The following is a 17841-nucleotide window of genomic DNA, read 5'->3' on the forward strand; positions in this document are numbered from 1 at the left end:
CATGCAAAGCGCTGTTTAAGGCCGAGTTTTCTCCTGTTTTTGGCCAATTGAAGGCAGCAGGAAAACACGTTCGCCGGTTTACGAGCCAGCCAGGAATAGCCAGGCCACGCGTACTGGCAGACCAGCCCCGGAATTATATTGTCTTTCTGCCATTTACGACCCAGCCAAACAGGAAAAGGTCGAACTGAAGTAATTAGACATATAGAAATACGATCTGACTTGTATTAGGACCACAAATAAATGGTGCTTACTTCTTATTTTATAATATATACATTTAATTTAAATTTAAAGTAGAACTATAATCGAAAATTCTTGTTAAATGTATTATTAAATCAAATATTTTATTTCGTGACTGTCATCGAAAATCTCTTTGATTTTAATAGAAAACAAATGCAAAAATTCAGTGTCACAATAATTTCTTTTACTACGTTATGCAAATAAGCAAATGAATAATAACATTTGCATAACTGAACATGTCAAAATGATTGAGTATCTAATAACGTATTCTAATCAAATAAATAAATTGAATTGGCCTATGGCAATGGGCTTAAATATTAAAATTGTCAATTATTAATGGGAAAAATTTACCTGAAGATTCGGCATTGATAAAATTCTTGTGAATTAAAGAAATATTTAATAATGTTTCCTAGTTAATTTACCCTTGCAGGGTATTATAATTTCAGTCAGAAGTTTGCAACGCAGTGAAGGAGACCTTTCCGACCCTATAAAGTATATATATTCTTGATCAGCATCAACAGGGGAATCTTTCTAGATATGTCAGGAAGAAATCGATTTTTTGGCCATTTTTGCAAAATTTTATAAGGGGTTACATCATTAAAATTTGCAAAAATGGCCAACAGTTTTGATTTCTTAAAATTTTAAATTTGGTATGCAGTTTTCTTAAATTAATAAATACTAACACAAAACTGCTTTCCGAATCGAAATTAATGCATTTTTGGCTTAGTTATGATATATTTTAATTGTTACCTGCAAGGGTATACAAACTTTGGCTGGCCAAAGTTAGCTTTCTTTCTTGTTTTTCAATTAATCTTTCATAGAACTTAGATATTCTACATTTTTCAGATAAATGTTGCTCCCAAAGGTCTTTTCAGTTGGTTTATTTCCAGAAAATGTAGTCAAAAAGATTTATTGTGAACTCGATAAACTAAATCGTTCTTTACGGCAAGGCTTTCCATGAAGGATTGCCATTGATGGCGAACAGCAACAGAAAAGGCTATAGCCAAGGCCAAAACAACCATCTGTTTGGATACAGAGTTGGCCCAGACTGGCGGAAAAGGGGGGATATTCTCATAAAATATAAAGCTGAAAACAAAGGCAACGGCACAGACCGAATTGAATCGAAATGAATTGTAGCTAGCAGGTAAAAGATAGGCCACGGCTAACACATTTTATTTATTATTTTAAAGTAGAAATTCAATGAATTAAGGGATTAAATTTCAACAAGTTGTATTATGTAAAAAATAAATTTAAAATCTTAAATAAATTTAAGAACAAATTAGTAAATAATCTACCAAAAATTCGTTTTATATTTTCAAGTATTATTTTGGCAATGCTTTGGGCCAAAATGGGTTAACAAAAGCAACTCCAGCAAAGTGAAAGTGCCAAAGCAGAGCACAGCCAAGAGGAAGAAGCGGCGGCAATGACAATGCCGATGCTGTCTGTATACTTAAGGCATTAAACTTGCCAACAGAAAAAAAACTAAATAAAAAATAAATACGAGAAAAAAGAGAGGAAAATGTACTTTAGCACAGGCAGATGGTAGTTTTTCAAAGGCAATTGGTAATGACAGCGAAAAACCAAAGCAGCAGTTTGTCATTAGCAAAGTCAAGCGTATAAAGAAGCGCCCCTCGGAAGTGGAAACCAAACTCTTAACTTAAAAAAAAGCACCGACTTTAAGGACAGGAAGAATACTCTTGGCATTGAAAGGATTAAAATTAATTACAGGAGCCTAAACTACTGGTCAGCTGAGGGTAAGCCACAAAGGAAACACAGCAGCTATGTGAATAATGGCAAGGAATTACTTTTAATTAGTTGCCAAGTCCCCCAACAAGGACTCTCTCCTTGGTAGCTTTAAACGGGGCAATTAGGAAAACTTCCTTTTCTGCCATAAAAGAATAACTAAATATGCAGGAAGAAAGGATAACTAGATACTGTAGATGAAGGGATAACTAAATGTAGAGGAAGGACGAATGGTAAACCCTTTCTCTCTCCTTTAAGTAAAAAGATCTCTTTGTTTTTTTTTTCGTAATTTTGTCACCGTTGTTTTTTTTTATTGTGCATAAAGTACTTATTCCTAGTATAATTAAAATATATATATTTATATGTATGGAGCATTGTGTCAAGCCCCGCTAAATCATCTGCTACATATCATCGTCGTCGTCGCTCTTCCGGGCGCCGGGCGGAGTTCCCAGCCGAGGAACCCGCCGCCCGTCGCCTATTCGCTAATAGAGTTCGTCTTCTTCCGGGGCAGGAAAGTAGGCAATGTGGAGTGAAAATCGGTGAAAATGTACAGATGAGTGGGGGCAGCAGAGAGTGAGTCGTGGGGGGAAACGTATTATGTACAAAAGTGGTGGGCGAAAGCGCCGCCCCCTTCGAGACTGAGAGGGTTCCCAGGACAATGGTTAAAGATCGTAGTGATGGTTAATGGGATGCATGGATGATGGTGCTTTCCGAGCGGAAACTGGGGGCGTGTCAGCTTTCAGGACTAGTCAGCAGCTTGGGCCGAGTTCGAAGTTCGCAGGGGGTGAGTGGGCGAGTTAGTACGGTCCGGACTTGCCGGGCGGGCCGTAGTTGCTGGACGGGGCCGAGATGGAGCCGCTGTCGCCGCCGGTGAAGCCGGAGTCGCCGCCCGATGTGTAGCCGCCGCCGGTGTTGGTCTGGGTGAATCCGCCGCTGCTGGCAGAGAGACCGCCCGAGATGCCACCCGAAATGCCGCCGCCCGACTCCTTCTGGGTCTTGTACTTGATGAAGTACACCTCCGGCTTCGAGGGCTGTGTGGGCGCGGCCGTGGGGATGACGATATCCTGCTGGTCCTCGGGCTTCTTCACCAACACATAGACCAGGGTCTTCTCCTCGTTCTGGGGCTGCACGGGAATGACCGGAGCCTGGTACGAGGGTGGCGATGGGGCCTTGATGAAGATGATCTTGTAGTGCTTCTGGGCCTGACCCACAGGCAGATTAGGGCGCTGACGCACTTCCTCCTGCTCTGGTGGTGGGACGTGCACGTAGATGTGCTTCTGCACCAAAGTGGTGCCACCACCGCCGCCGCCTCCGAAGCCACCAATGCTACCACCTAAGAGTTATTAGATATTTTGTTTAATAATTTCTTGAAGAACCCTACATCCTGGAAATTACACACCTCCAAAGCCTCCGCCGGATCCGCCTCCAAAGCCACCGCCGGAGCCGCCTCCGAAACCACCGCCGGATCCACCTCCGAAACCGCCGCCGCCGCCTCCTCCGAAGCCACCGCCTCCTCCGCTACTGAAGCCACCTCCACTGCTGCCACCAAAACTTCCACCGAATCCGCCACCGGAGCTGCCGCCGAAGCCGCCTCCGATGCCACCTCCATGGGAGCCGCCTCCGGAGCCGCCGCCGCCTCCGGGACGATTGTAGTTGTAGCCCGCTTCGGGACGGGCGGCGGCTAGCGCCAGGCAGGACATCAGGATGAAGGCTTTCATGGCTGGGTCAACGGTGCGTATGGGCAACGTAACTAGGGTAGATGCTGCACGGATGCTGGGTTCACGGTTCTCACAACGCACTCACTTTAGCACTGGCTCTCACACTATCTCACAGTAATCCTCGGTCTGTGGATTCGTGGATTTCGTGGGGGAAAAACAGAAACAGAACGGAATAAGGGGTATTGTATTGCAGGACTGGATCGAGCTGCCTCACGTTGCTATATCCTCGACTGGCACTCGGCTGCTGTGTTTATTAGACCAAATCAAATGCTTCACTGACGAACTACTGCAGCCGCATCAGCAATTTATACAGAAATCCAGCCGAGATGCACGCCACCACCACCACCAGCTCAGCTGCGAGAGGGTTTTTCGCTTTTTCGGATTTCAGTTTTCGGGCTTCGGTCTTCAGTCTTCTGTCTCCAGTCTTCAGTCTCCAGTCTTCCAGCTGTACGATTGTGTGTGTCTGAGTTTCGTTTCGGCTATGATGATGATGATGATGATGCGACTTTGGTCTTTGCTTTCTGGCCACCACTGCGCATGCGTGGCGAGCAGGCCAATAATGAGGCTCTGTTTTGGCCATCTGTGTCGGTGTCGGTGACGGTGCCTCTCCAACTCCAGTACCTGGCCATATCTCCGGGGTTAACCTCTGTCGCTGTCTCTGCCTGTGCCTCTGCCTGGGTCTCGGCCTGTATCTCTGTAACTGCGACTGTGTAGGTTGGCAAGTGAAACCGAAATTACCGCACAATCAACTTATTACAGCACCGCCGATTTCCCGCTGTCGGATGTGCTGGAGCTGGAGAGCCATCTCTGGCTACACTCGAAGGAAAATGGGCATCATTTTACACACAAGGATTTTAAAAATCTTGATAATTTGCATTGTTTTGCTTTATTATCTTTTATTTTATTTTATTTTTTTTTTTAAACCATTCAGTTGAAACTTTAAATTTATATAATTATCTCAATGGATATTTTCCTGTGTCTATATAATTTCATATTTCTCTATTTCCATAAAACCCTATTTAGATGGAATTTTACACGTTTCCTCTAAAGTTTCTTAAAAATATGCACAAAAATATATATATTAATTTTTTTAAATAAAAATACTAAACTACTTATTTTTAGTGCCCCAAAGCGAGCCTTCGAGCTTCAATCTTAAAGTAGCATATAGCTCAGCATACCGTAAATACATTTCTCCCAGTGTACTCTCTCCCAAAGCCTCTGCCAAGTCGAGACCCAGTGTCGTGCACTTTCGCTCTCATCGCTGCTGGGCTGTCGGCTGTCTCTGTTGCGGCTGCTGCTAGGTTAAAGCCAAAACCAAAGCCAAAGCCAGCGAGGGTAGGCGGAGGCACAGCGTCGACTCCAGCCTCGGCCTCAGCGGATCCCGCACTCGAGCGTCAGCTGGCCAGGTGAGCAGGCGGCTTTCCTTGGGGCCAGCCGCCAAATTATTGCACACGCTCACCATGAAAGTGAAAATCAAAGGAAAACTCCCGAAAACAATGGCAAATTCGAATAATTTTAGGTCTCTTTGTCTGCGGGGGAATTTCTTACTTTTCTCGGTCCCCTTTTTTGTATGACAAATGCGAGTACGTGCCTTGATAGATGTGAATACAATACACTATATATACATATGTACATATATAACTCTAGTGACTGTGCCTGTAAGTGTGCCACTGTGCAAGGCCTACGATCCGCCGCAGAGATTTGCCGTAAAGATATTTCATAAAACTGGGTTGGCCGTGTCTGGTGTGCGAAAATAATTGCAAGGCGGGATCGTTTTTTACCGCCAGACAACCCCTATCCTTGGTGTATTTGCCGCGCCACATAAATCTCCAAAATAATTCGAGTTTTTATGGCATTTTTTCTGCTTTGAACTCAAAGTGAGATTTAGAGATTTTGGACAAATGCCCTATTACCACATTTTTATAGGTAATTGGTACCTGCCTTTATGAGGAAGGGATAAATCTTGTGTGGAGTCTTATATATATTTTTAGAGCCTTAAAAAATGGTTGTAATAAATATATTTTGCAATATTTTTTTATTAGTTTGGAAACCTTTAAAAATAACCAAAATAAATCGAAATAAACATTACCCAATCGTTATAATGGCTAAAACAAATAGAAATTTTATATCTTCAGGAAATTTAATCATCTTTCGGCTTTTATTATTGTCTTACGTAATTCGATTTGATGTCACCTCGTAAACAAAATTAAAATCTTTGCAAGTCTTTTATTGTTGGTAATGTTACCACCTCCGCTTGTTCGTATTCAGACAGCTAATTGTGTTGGGTTTAATGAAGTGTCCAGCAGATCGAACCAACTTCGCGTTCAATGAACCGAATACAAAGCAGAAAACAAATCAACAGAAAAATGGTGACGGTAAAAGAAAATCATTCACTTATTCAATTTGATGCCAAGTCTTTTTAAATGTTGATAAACGTTGTTATTTAACGGAAATAAAATCAATTAATAACAGAGGGAATAATAAATTAAAGATAATAAAAGAAAGATATTATAGAAAATAATACGTACAACAAAAATAAAATTAAACAATAGAAATAGAAGTATTTAAGTAAAAATCCTAAGCTGTGTAAATTTTAAAAATTTATTTTGAAAGATTATTGGTATAAAACCTTATATTTAATTATGAATAATGGTACTAATCGCTTGCCTCTTGAATCTATTAACTCCCCCAAAGAAATGTTAATGCTTTGTACCAATATTTTAATAAATAAACAATAATTAATGCTTTGTACCAATATTTTAATAAATAAACAATAAAAAAACAGTAGCTGCCTCTTTAACATCTCATTAACCGCTTAATAGCTCTCACCTCGGCGATCAATAGGCGTAACTCACTGGCTGGCACTTTACAGCGCTGTTTGACACCGTTTTCAGGCCTCTCGATTAGTCATATTTCAGCAGTTAATGGACCGGGAATTTCTCCTTCCCCCCCATCCTGCCAATTAAACTCTGAGTGCTATGATTCATCGGCCGGCAGTTAATAAGCGACACTTGACGGATAGTGGCCGAGAGAGTTGGGGAAAAACAAATCTCCGTCAGCAGATGGGGCATGTGGAGATGCCGGGCTCAAACAAGTTGATGGTCGCGCTCTTAGGAATAATAATAATAAAAATTAAAATGCAACTGCAGTCGGGCTGTCAGTGAGTACTTCCTGTCACCCCCCTCTAGCGATTTCACCTTGAATCGCCTTGCTCCGCGGCGGGAGTTGCGCAACCTGTGGCTCGCTTCGGGCCAGGCTAAGAGCAAAGAGCCATATGCAAACACTATTTTTGGCTAACGAGCGTCGAGCGATTTTTCGTGTATATATTGACAAACTTGCAGTTGCAATAAATTGCTCCGGAGTGCAGTTGCAGTTGCATTTGCGGTTGTGGGAAATCGAAAATCGAATCCAAAAGTCAAAATAAACCGAAAATAAACCAAGAGCTCGACAAGAGCTGCCCAAGGAGCTAGGCGCAATCAGGGTAACCGATGTGGAGTAGATGGATGGGAATGCAAATCGGAGCTGGAATCCAAGTTCGAGTTCACATCCGTCGAGTCCCAGAAAAAAAAAATGCCGGCAGTCAGTCGCCTTGAAGTGCGCCGAGTCAAGGCTAGGAGCCTAATTTTATTCACTTTTTATACCCTGCCAAACGGAATGCTATGATTATTACGAGGGGTATGAATATTATAGATCAATTTTGTTTTAAAGGTTGCTGGAGTTTTTCTTTGAAGATAATAAAACTATTAAATTATTTAAAATTATAAAACAAATCAATTAAGGGCTTACCTAGTTATCTGTCATAACATCATAAATATTTATACTTTTGATTTAAACTTAAAGATACAGTACAACGATTCAAGTCTCTCAATTTAATCTTTATAACTAAGAAAAAGAGTATTTAAATACAGATTCAACCATTCAAGCCCACTTTTCTTTCCTCTACCTAAACGCTTTTCATTCAACTTCCGAATGCCGCTGGGAAAAAATCGCCAAAAGCGCGCCGATCGCCAAAAAAGAAACCGCAGCTGGCGATAAATCTCACGCTCAACAATGTGGCTAAAAATAAGCAGTGTTGGTCTACAAAGGCAGCCAAAAAATAAAACCAATGGGGAACACAAGGCCCGGGAGGCGATAAAAAGCATTGAAATGTAAGAAAAATCAACTGGGTGAAATTTAAAATAAAAACGGTAGAGATTTTAGGAGAGCTTAGGGCAGTTTAAAATGCTTTAAAAATCAGTAAAGATAAGTAAATAAGTATGTTAATCTACTTAGTTTAATACATAAAGGACCTTCAATTTATCGGACTTTTTTGCCTATTAAAAAAACTTAAAATAAATAAAATAAATTTAAAAAAATTAAATACAAGAATTCAGATACTTTTATAAGGTTTAATACCAATTTTTATACTTTGGCAAACGTATTTAAATTTAAATATTAACAACCTGATCCCCAACTTAAATTTAATAAACTATAAAGACTTTTCTAATAATAATATAATAATATAATATATAAAAATATTTAACCTCCACCTGAACCCTTATCAAGCAAGTTCAGTAATTAATAGCGTTAAGTGCTTAACAGTTAAAATTTAAAGCTCTCCGCACACATTTAGAAAACGAGTTTACTAATTGAAAGCCTTAAAAGCATTATTACACAGTGATAATACCATAAAAGAGGCATAAAATAGATGTATTTTTTTTAGCAAGCATGATTACAAAAATTAAATGCTGTGCTTTGAGTATTTGAACCTCGTTTACAGTCGCTATGCAAACGAAATTTGCTAGCTACAGAAATTTGTTTACTTTATGCTGCGATTTCAATGACTTGAACTTTAGGCGCCTTTGTGGGTGGCACCAGCGGGGGAAGACATTTGCATTTCGATTCCAAGCCAGTGGAGTGACAGGAAAAAGTTGCCAAGATGCCAGCAATATTTCCAGAGCTCACGCAATGGGCGAAGTTATGGGAGCACCACAGGCGCATCCCCGGCTCGGAGGATGGGAGATGGGAGCTTGGAGGCGGCGGATGATGGGTAGGAAGTCGCCAGCGACAACTACAGCGACGACGACGACAGTTGTTGCTTCCTGCATTCATTGTCGCTGCTTTTTTGCCGGTGGCATCTCCGCATCTCCAGCCCAATCCTCATCTCCAGTCTGGCCAGTGATGGTGCAAGTTTAGATATTATTTTAAGCTAGCTTTTAGAGATACATTTGTGAATTTAGATTTAAGATCGAGCTTCAGCTTTAAGCGGGAAATTATGATTATTGTATATCATTATTGATTTTTTAGCTTCTGTTTTAAATTCAAATTTAAAATCATTACAAAAATACTTTACTCAATATTCCAGAAATTTATAAATAATATTTTTATAAATATTATGAATTTTTTTACTAGTTTTTCTTTGCCAAAGCTGCCATCTCCATCGCCCAGCAACACTTCCTGCTTGTTAGGCAAACGGCAGCGTGCAAATTTTTTATTGTTGAATGCGATTTTTGCTAAAGCCGTTTGCGTTTTCTTCGTTTTTTATTATTTTTTGTTGAAGCCAACTGAACGGTTTCGCTGTTTCGTTTTTACATTTGACATTTTTGGTGTTTGGTGTAGCTTTTGCTGCCTCGGATCGCGTTGCATGTGGCCGGCGGGCGAATTGCATCTTCCATCTGTCCGCGATGGTATCGATGGCCCGATGCCTCGATGCCGATGCCAGAGATCTGCAGACTTATTATTTATTGTATTGTGTATGTTGGCTGAAAAGGCTGCCACTCCGAAACTCTACTCACTTTTAAATGCTAATTAGTGTCAACGACTTTTTGCCGCATATGTCCAACTGGGCTTTGTTGTTAGTTAGTTTTATTTCGTTTTCGGCTTAACGGTTGACCATTTGGCAATTCAGGCATTGCGGCAAATTGTCTAAGGTCGCCGGTAAATGAAAATGTTAATGTCCGATACTTTGTTAGTTGTCTCTTGGCTTAATTCAAATGCTTTTTGTCATTAACCTTCATTTGCAGCCCGGCAATTAAAAGTTGTTTTGTGTCTCTGCAGTTGCCTCGCTAAAGTTTTCCCTTCTGCACTTGGTTGGGAATTGGAATTGGATTGCTGTCGACAGTTTTCCTTTCGAATTTGGGTAGGGAAGACCTTTAAGCCGCATAATAAACTAGAAAAGTTCGTCTTGTATTTATAGAAATATATCCGAATTCATTTCTTATATATTTTTCACCATAAAATCGATGTAGGGGCTTCGTTTGCAGTGAGTAAACTAACCAAGAAACCGCATTTCGTTCTTCCTTCGTCTGCTGAATTTTCTTTTCCTTTTTTGTAATTTGTTTTTCCAACCTCCTTGTTAGCACATACACCCTGTGGAACACCCAAGCACTTGCCACTTGCCACTTGCCACTTTCCAATTGCTGAATTGCAGTTTTTTAGCCCGCATTTTTTTTAGGGACAACAAGGAGCTGTTAATTTAATTGCAGCACGTTGAATTGTGTGTGGAGCACACACTATCACATGCTTCCTTTCTCGGTTTCCTTTTGCTGGAATTTCTGCTTGAAATTTGCATGACTTTCAGTCATTGAGCGATGTGTAATATGCAGTTGCGTTTTTTAATGGCCACACATTTTAGTTTCCACCGCAGTGTCACTCTGCCTCCTAGCGGGACCTTTCGGGAAGGAAAACGTACTGCCAAATGGAGCAGTCGTGTCGGGAGCAAAGCATTAATCATGTTGCACCTTTCACACCTCCACATTTCTCACCCTACGCATGACGTCTTTGAAGTTTGCCAGCTCCAAAACCGAACCGAAAAAGGAAAAATGGAAAACCGAATAACTTTGGCTGCATTTTTGGCACCGCGGAAGAGCTATGCGACTCTGCTGGCAGTTCAGAGTTCGCAACTCTCACTCCACCTTGATTTTTGAGGGAAAATCAAATTCATACAAATTCACACACCCATAAAACCGAAGGGGAGCTCAAAAATTAAGCGAATTACGTTGACAGGTGCAGCAGATGGTGCGCCACGCGGCGTATGCGTAATTTTTGCAAATAAATTGCAAACCGAATGGGTAACGCCTCGAACTGGAAGCTGAAGCTGCGCTGGAAGATCATGCAAAGCGAAAACGTGTGAAAATGAAACTTCCAGTCTTAATTGTGCCGCACAGAGTCTGCATTCGTCTTAGTGCCTATCGTAAAAGTTTGCCCAATGAAATTGTTAAAGTGAACAACTGGCAGAAATCTTGGACTATATAAGTAATTAAATTTGAATTAAAATTATATAAATTGGGGGACTGATCATATAAGCATAGTCTTTTTGAGATTTTATTTTGAATTAAAAGTATAAATAATATAAAGATATTTAAGTTGTAGGATTTTCTAGCCTTCAACAATTTTTTTAATTTTTTAAAGGTATTTTTCCGTAAAATTATACTGTAAAACGTAATAACCTCTTTCACTCTGCGCCCTAAAAAGCCAAAAAGTTTCACATTTGGAGGATGTGTTCTGTTGGCAATAAAAAACTATAAAAATCCCTGAGAAAACTACATTGTATTCCAATAAGGGCTTGCCATTCACTCGCATTTGCATGTGCCAAAATTTCATTGCATTTGGATGCCATTGCAATTGATTTGCCTTGCATTCAAGTGGAATTTCAAATATCTGAGACTCCCAGCGAGGAGCTTCTGCAATGGCGGTGAAATCTGGAAATTGGAATTGTGTTTATAATGCCAATTGCGGTATAATTTATGTGCTTTGCGGTGGGAAACCGCGGGGGTTAAGTTGTGTGGGATCGCGGTCACTATTTGTTTGTTTGTTTGTCTGCCAGTCTGGCTTGTCTTCTCTTCAAATGCATGAAAATATCTATCGCTTTGATGAACCTCATATTGCCCTGCCATATTTAAGGGGGGGAAAACCCCCCAGAAATCAGCGGAAATCGCATTGTGTTTTCTCTGTTTCCGGGCAGCAATTTTTCATCATTACGTCTATGTGCACGTGCCCGAGAGACCCAGAGACACACAGGGAAAATATAAAAATAGGGAACAGAGAAAAGGCAAAGGAAAACCCGAAGGGGGAAAACGTGCGAGTCTGGCCCATCGATCCAACAATGGCAGCGGAATTTTCTTGCATTTGCATATCTGTCGAAATATTCGTAACTCATCAAAGACATCCATCTACGGAGGAGTACGTGGCCAGTTCCTCGGTTCTTCTCTGGCCGAACTTTTTGGGCAATTTGGCGGATTGGCAACTCTCCTCGACTTCGCCAGAGAGATAATGCAAATGGTCATTAGGCACACCACAAAGTCCGTCCCCTTCCGTCCCGTCTCGCCACTTTATTGGCCATCTTTGGGGATTATGCAATCGGCGGCCAGCCAGGTCTGGTCAAGTATCTTGTGGCTAGAAGAGACCACAATTATTAAAATTGCGCCGTCGAAGATGTAAAGATGCGTGAAGTGTCTCTGGCCTGGGATTCCTTTTACTTTTCCTCTTGCCAGATACTTTTGTATTTTTCAATCTTTTCATTGTTGCGTGTTGCAAAAGGGGGTTGCCATGGAGTCCCAGCTCGGTCTTGTAGAAGGGAACAATTCTTTCAATAAATTTAAGCATTTAAAAGTGTGGTTTGAATGTTTTTTGACGCTAACAAAAAATACTTTCATACAAAAAAAAAACATTTTAAAGCAGCTTACATTGTTTTAATAAAAGCAACTTAAATTGTTTTTGGAGTGTATCTTTAAGTTTTTGTGTTGAGTTTTCCCCCGTTTCTTACTTTAATAAAATCTAGATTATAGACAAACGCTTGTAGAGTTCCTAGAAAACTTTTTGAATAATTTTTCTAGGCAGTTGTTTTTATTTATTTTTCCAACTCCCTTAAGATTTGACTTATGTCTCTCAAAAACTTCTAGAAAATCTCTAAGAACATGTATCTTTACGGAAATAAAGATCCAATTTAACCACCATCTCCAACATAATTTTAAGGACCATGTAATTGAGTTGTTTTCCCCCAGCTTCCAATTGCTTTTAAATTTCGCACCAAGTAATTAAAGATGGCAGCATCTGAGCAAAGTTTAAGCCTACTTCCATTACCCACCTTCTTTTTTATTTTATTTTGTTTCGGCCAGCGGGGAATGTAAACAAAATTCGAAACAAGAAATCATATTTTGCGTAAATGGGTTTCAGTTTTCACACTTTGCCTGAAACAACAACCAAAAGCTGGGAGATTGATGGCCAGCCTGCTCCCGGGAGATGTCCCCGAGGCAACAGCAAGGGGTTAAGGGAAAATCACTTTGGGCCAAGGGAACCATGAAAGGCCAACAAAATAAACACGACCGAGGCTGAAAACTTGTTAAAATCAATTAAGGGCAGCGCGGCATCGACTGTGAAAAGTGAAAGAACGGCCGACAAATGACAGTCAAAGACAAGAGAGGCCTCTCCATTGGTGGTTACATAATGGCCATCAGACCCGCTCCAGGATGCGGCAGTCCCCGGAATCGAGTTATGAAAGATGAGGAGAGACCTCAGTTGTCGATTCGAGTGGCGTTGGCGCGATAATCAAGGCGATTTATGGCCACTGAAAAACGCGTGGCAAAATGCGCCAAAAAGGATGACCAAAGACCGGCTCTCCTGGATGGGAATCCACCCCCACCCCCAATTGGGTAAGCTTAAATTGAACCCAAAGATAAACGACCAGAGTCCACAAACTGAAACCGAGATTGGAGATTCCCATCGGAAGGTAAACTTTCGCTTTTACGACCAAAAGCGACGATGAAGATGCCCATTGAAGTATTTTTCAACATCGGCCGCCGGTTGCCCGTAATTAATCTGGAACTGTCACTCGGATGGCACAGTCTCTGCCGCATTCATCTGCATTATCCAATCAATTTGTACGAGTATAGTGTACTTTCCATAAGCGGTTAAAGTATTACATACAACATAACCCATAACAAAGTCTTTAATCAATTACAATTATTATCGGTTCAATTAACTGACAATAGCTGTCATTATTTATTAAGACCACTTTGAATTGATTCCTTGAATAATGAGATTTCTTTCGGTTTAAAACATTCTTTTGTAAAGTGACAGTCGCCGTATTTATTTAAAATGTAAAAAAATATTAAGGAAACAAGTACTTGGATATGCTAAAGGTATTGCTTATTTCATTAAGTTGTTTTAATTATACCAAAGGACAAAAAAACATAGATAAAAAGTATATATATAAGTAATAAATAAATAATATCCCTTTGATATTAATCGATTTTAAATACCAAAAATATATAAAGAAACCATATATAAATTTCAAAATAATCTAAAATAAATGTATATATATTTTACATCATTTCTTAAAGGGCATCCAGGACTCAACAAGGTCACTTAAATCAATTTTCGCTTGGTATTCATGCAAAGTAGCCGCCAGAGTGGATTGTTTAGCAGTTGCCGGTCGAGTGGCTGTCGCGTGTTGGCGGTGGTGTTGTCATCATTTCGGCAGGTAAAGCAAACCCGAAACTGCTTCAATTGGCAGCGCAAATAATAATGAGCGGACGTGTCCCAGATGTTGACGATATTGAGAAGATACACCTAAGATACTGGTCGGTGTAGGGCGTCCACAAATTCGTATGCAATGTGGTGATAATTGTTCCTTTGGCCAAAAATCACTTCATCGAAAATGCGAAAAAGATAATAAATGGTCAGGGGAAGAAGTGAAAGGGTTAAGCCCCTTACATAATCCCTGACAGAAAGAAAATAAAAAGGAAAGGATTGTGCGGGTATTCTGTGGCAAGGCCAAATCATGGACCAACCAAATTGAAGGCAATTTAAACGCCTCTAAAACCGATAAGTCCCAAGGCACCTTTGCCACCTGACGAGTCACGCACATGGGAGTATGCACTGAGGGAAAAATAAAAAGTTATTTAAGAAATAGGAATACAAAATCCATTTATAAATATCAAATAAATATTTAAGGAATTCTTTGACATTTCTAACTTTTAATGGCTGGCCTAACGATTATGATTTTAGTTAAATAAATGTTTATAATGCCAGCAATATAAGTTTATTATTATAAATACGAAATACATATACAAAAAAGTACAGTTTAATTATAGGTTTTTGCCTTTTTCAATCATTTTTGTCAGTAATGCCATTTGTCTAAGCCAGCGCATTATGTTGCGTGCCCAAAACCTGTGAAAAATGTCCATACATTTGGCAAGTTTCTCTAATTTTACGAGATACATATCTTTAAGCTGCCCTGCCCCGCTACATAATCATCGCCAGATGCAGGCAGCAGCATAAAAAACACACGCACTTGACACGCGGCTCGATTAGGGGCTTATGAAAATTGCGCTCGGCACGAAAGGTCACTGGTGGAACTGGTTTCGATGTGCGATTTGGATTCGCAGATTTTCCAGCAGCCGCAGATGAATCCAAAGGCAAGTGGTCGCATTCACGACGACTGGTGCTAGCCGCTTTTAACCTTGCAGACCTTGCCACAGTTGCAGCTCGTAAGTTTTGCCGTCTGCCACAAAAAGTGTCTGGCCAAGGCGAAGGAGGCAACGAGTCCCAGAAAACTGGCTCCACATTTAACCTTTCGATTGGGAAAACGTGTCAGGAAGTGCTGGTGCGGCAAAGCCACAGACTCAGGGCAGGACAGGAGAGCATCGCCACAAGATACTCTGGCGCAGCCACGACTTGGCCCTCCAGGAAGAGTTGGCCGGCTAGGAACGTGGGCAGAAATCGACAAGGAAAGATAGCTTAATGCTTTTAATGCTGGTAATTTTTTCGATGTTAGCAGGCATAAAATAAATGTTAACTTGCCTGTGTTAAATTTAATGCAAGCAACAAAGTTGTAATTTTTAGCTCAGCCAGTTTAAGCTCTTGAGGAAGTTTCTTATAAATAAAGCATTATACTTGTATTTTTCTATATTTCTTGCTTTTGTTGCGTAAGTTTCAATAATTTTAGGTGAAGAATTTTCCAAGGCCTTTGTTGGTCTTGATTACAAAATAAAAATGCTTGCCACTTGACTAACTTTTATTTCATGTTATCCAACTGGTTTTTCTGCTAGTTTTGTGTTTTATTCTTTTGGCATTTTCATAGCCTTGCTTTAGTTTAATAAATTAAGTTTTTGATTGAGATGGCTGGATATAGTAGTGGGCGTGTTTATAAATAATATAAAATACAAATAAATAAGGAAATAGCAGACCAGCTTGAAGACCCGCTAGTGAAAAGCGTTAAATTGGCAGCCAACAGCTTGCAGGATTAATTTCCATGAAGCTACTGGTCCGTGGAATCCCAAACGACGAAATGGCTAAATTTGTGGCCATTGGCATTAGCATAATGTTTGCATTTCGGTCACACCAGCAAACGCGTATCTCACGGATGCCGAATGTGCATGCAGCCAAGCGTTCCACACGTGGTAACCGAGTTACGCAAGTCCTCCATCCCCGTGGAATATGATGGCTTGGCTGTCGCTAAACTTTTACGCATTTATGCTAAATGGGCTCATTGTCGGGGCAGTTAGGCCACGCCCACTAATTGGCTACCGCACGAGTGCCGCCACGGTTGCATATATCGCTCGGGTGCATAAATGTACCATATCTGTGTATCTGCAAAAGCCACTTCGATTGCAACTAGTGGTGGCAAAACAAAACTGCTGGGTTTCAGATTTAAATTACAAAAACACTTTAAATATTATATATATTTCTAAGAGAAAAATAATAAAACATTATACAAATAGGATTTTTTTAATATTATATTAAGTAACTTTTTGAAATATGTTTTTCCGATTCAAAAAACTCAACAATATCTCGATACAAGCTATGCCCCATCTCCAACTGCAATAGCCTCTTCACGACGATGCGTGCCCCTGGGTGACTGCAGTCGGTGGATGCACCTACTCGCCTTTAATCAGCCGGCACTCTCATTACAGCAATTGCTCACGTTTTAATTAAGCTGCCTGGCGGCTGGCCAAGAGCGGGTATCTGTATCTCACGGATACATATGGTCGTCGCGTCGTGTGCCTTCGTTGCTCGTGGTCGCTTGGCAGCTGTGTCTGTGGTAACCGTATCTTGTATCTGTATCTCAGCTTTATGTATGCAGAACCGAAGTTGGGTTTTTCGAGAAAAAGAGAGAGAGAAAGTGCAAGCTTCTTTCGCACATTTTCACGTTTCAGCGGTGGTTGGGTGTCCAAAAAACATTTTCCCAGCCAATTTATTCGCTTTTTCCTTTGCTCTCCTTTTTGATAGTTTTTGTGTTAACATCTTCCATTACGAAGAAATGCAATTAAGTTTCAGCAGCGTGAGCTGTGGTTTTAATTTGCAAATCTGGATCGGAAATGGATTAGAAGACGGGAGATTTTGGGGGAAATTGAAAGAAAATAACTAGCATTTAGGGGAAGGTGAGCGATAGTTAATTTATCTGGGTGTTTTTAAATCCCAAGCAAGTAAATATGTATACAGAATGTACTAAATGAAATAAAAATCCATCTAAATAGAGCCATATTCGAACTCCCAATACCCGTCATCATTTAACCCGAACGTGGAGGGGAAGCCCTCTCAGCACGCGACATTTCCGTACCGGGCAGACAATGGGACAATTGTACAATTGCGGCAACAGTCGCACAGACGACACCTTAATAGCCCCATAAAACGGGGCGACAATGCCCCACCGAATGCCCAAATACCCATAAAAGCATCACAGACGCACACGCGCCGCTCGGAAAAGCTGAAGCTGGGAAAGCGGGAGCAAGACAATCGCTCGTGGAGTGAAGATGGAGCGGAGCGGAGGAGCGGCAAGCCCGCAGATGCTGCGTCATGAAACTGGTCCGAGCCATGATAGGGCCATATTATTTCCGCCATGAGAACCACTAGCCAAATGGAGCCAAAACACTTCTTCTTCGCCTCTGCACCATCAATGAGCAACAAGCTCGGATGTGGACGTAGATGTGGCTTTGGGAGTCTGGGGAGCCATGCTCATGGTTTTATTTGCAGTCGGGATAGAAATGATATTTACAGTTTGCGCTGTTTATTTGAAAATGGCGTGACAACAGCCCAACTCGAGCGCAAAAAAAGAGAGATACAACCACAAGTTGATGGGCACTGCGAGAAATTTAGAAGTTAATAACAGTTATAAATAAAAAAATAATACAATAAAAATGTATTGTATAAAATCAATGTATTT

General features: G+C 40.7%; 2 protein-coding genes across 2 annotated transcripts in view; both read right to left on the reverse strand.

Annotated features, from left to right (window-relative positions):
* The window catches only part of RYa-R (RYamide receptor), a 66343-nt gene that overhangs the window by 8148 nt on the left and 40354 nt on the right, over positions 1-17841 (reverse strand). The window lies entirely within an intron of this gene.
* Positions 2280-3978, reverse strand: TwdlT (TweedleT). The gene is made up of 3 exons (XM_070287390.1): positions 3913-3978; positions 3380-3824; positions 2280-3313 (listed from the first exon to the last, which is right to left on the reverse strand). The coding sequence occupies exons 2-3, from the start codon at positions 3696-3698 to the stop codon at positions 2778-2780; spliced, it is 855 nt and encodes a 284-aa protein (XP_070143491.1). The 5' UTR covers positions 3699-3824; positions 3913-3978; the 3' UTR covers positions 2280-2777.

The sequence above is a fragment of the Drosophila kikkawai genome, chromosome 3R (assembly GCF_030179895.1).
Source record: "Drosophila kikkawai strain 14028-0561.14 chromosome 3R, DkikHiC1v2, whole genome shotgun sequence".
Classification (NCBI taxonomy): domain Eukaryota; kingdom Metazoa; phylum Arthropoda; class Insecta; order Diptera; family Drosophilidae; genus Drosophila; species Drosophila kikkawai.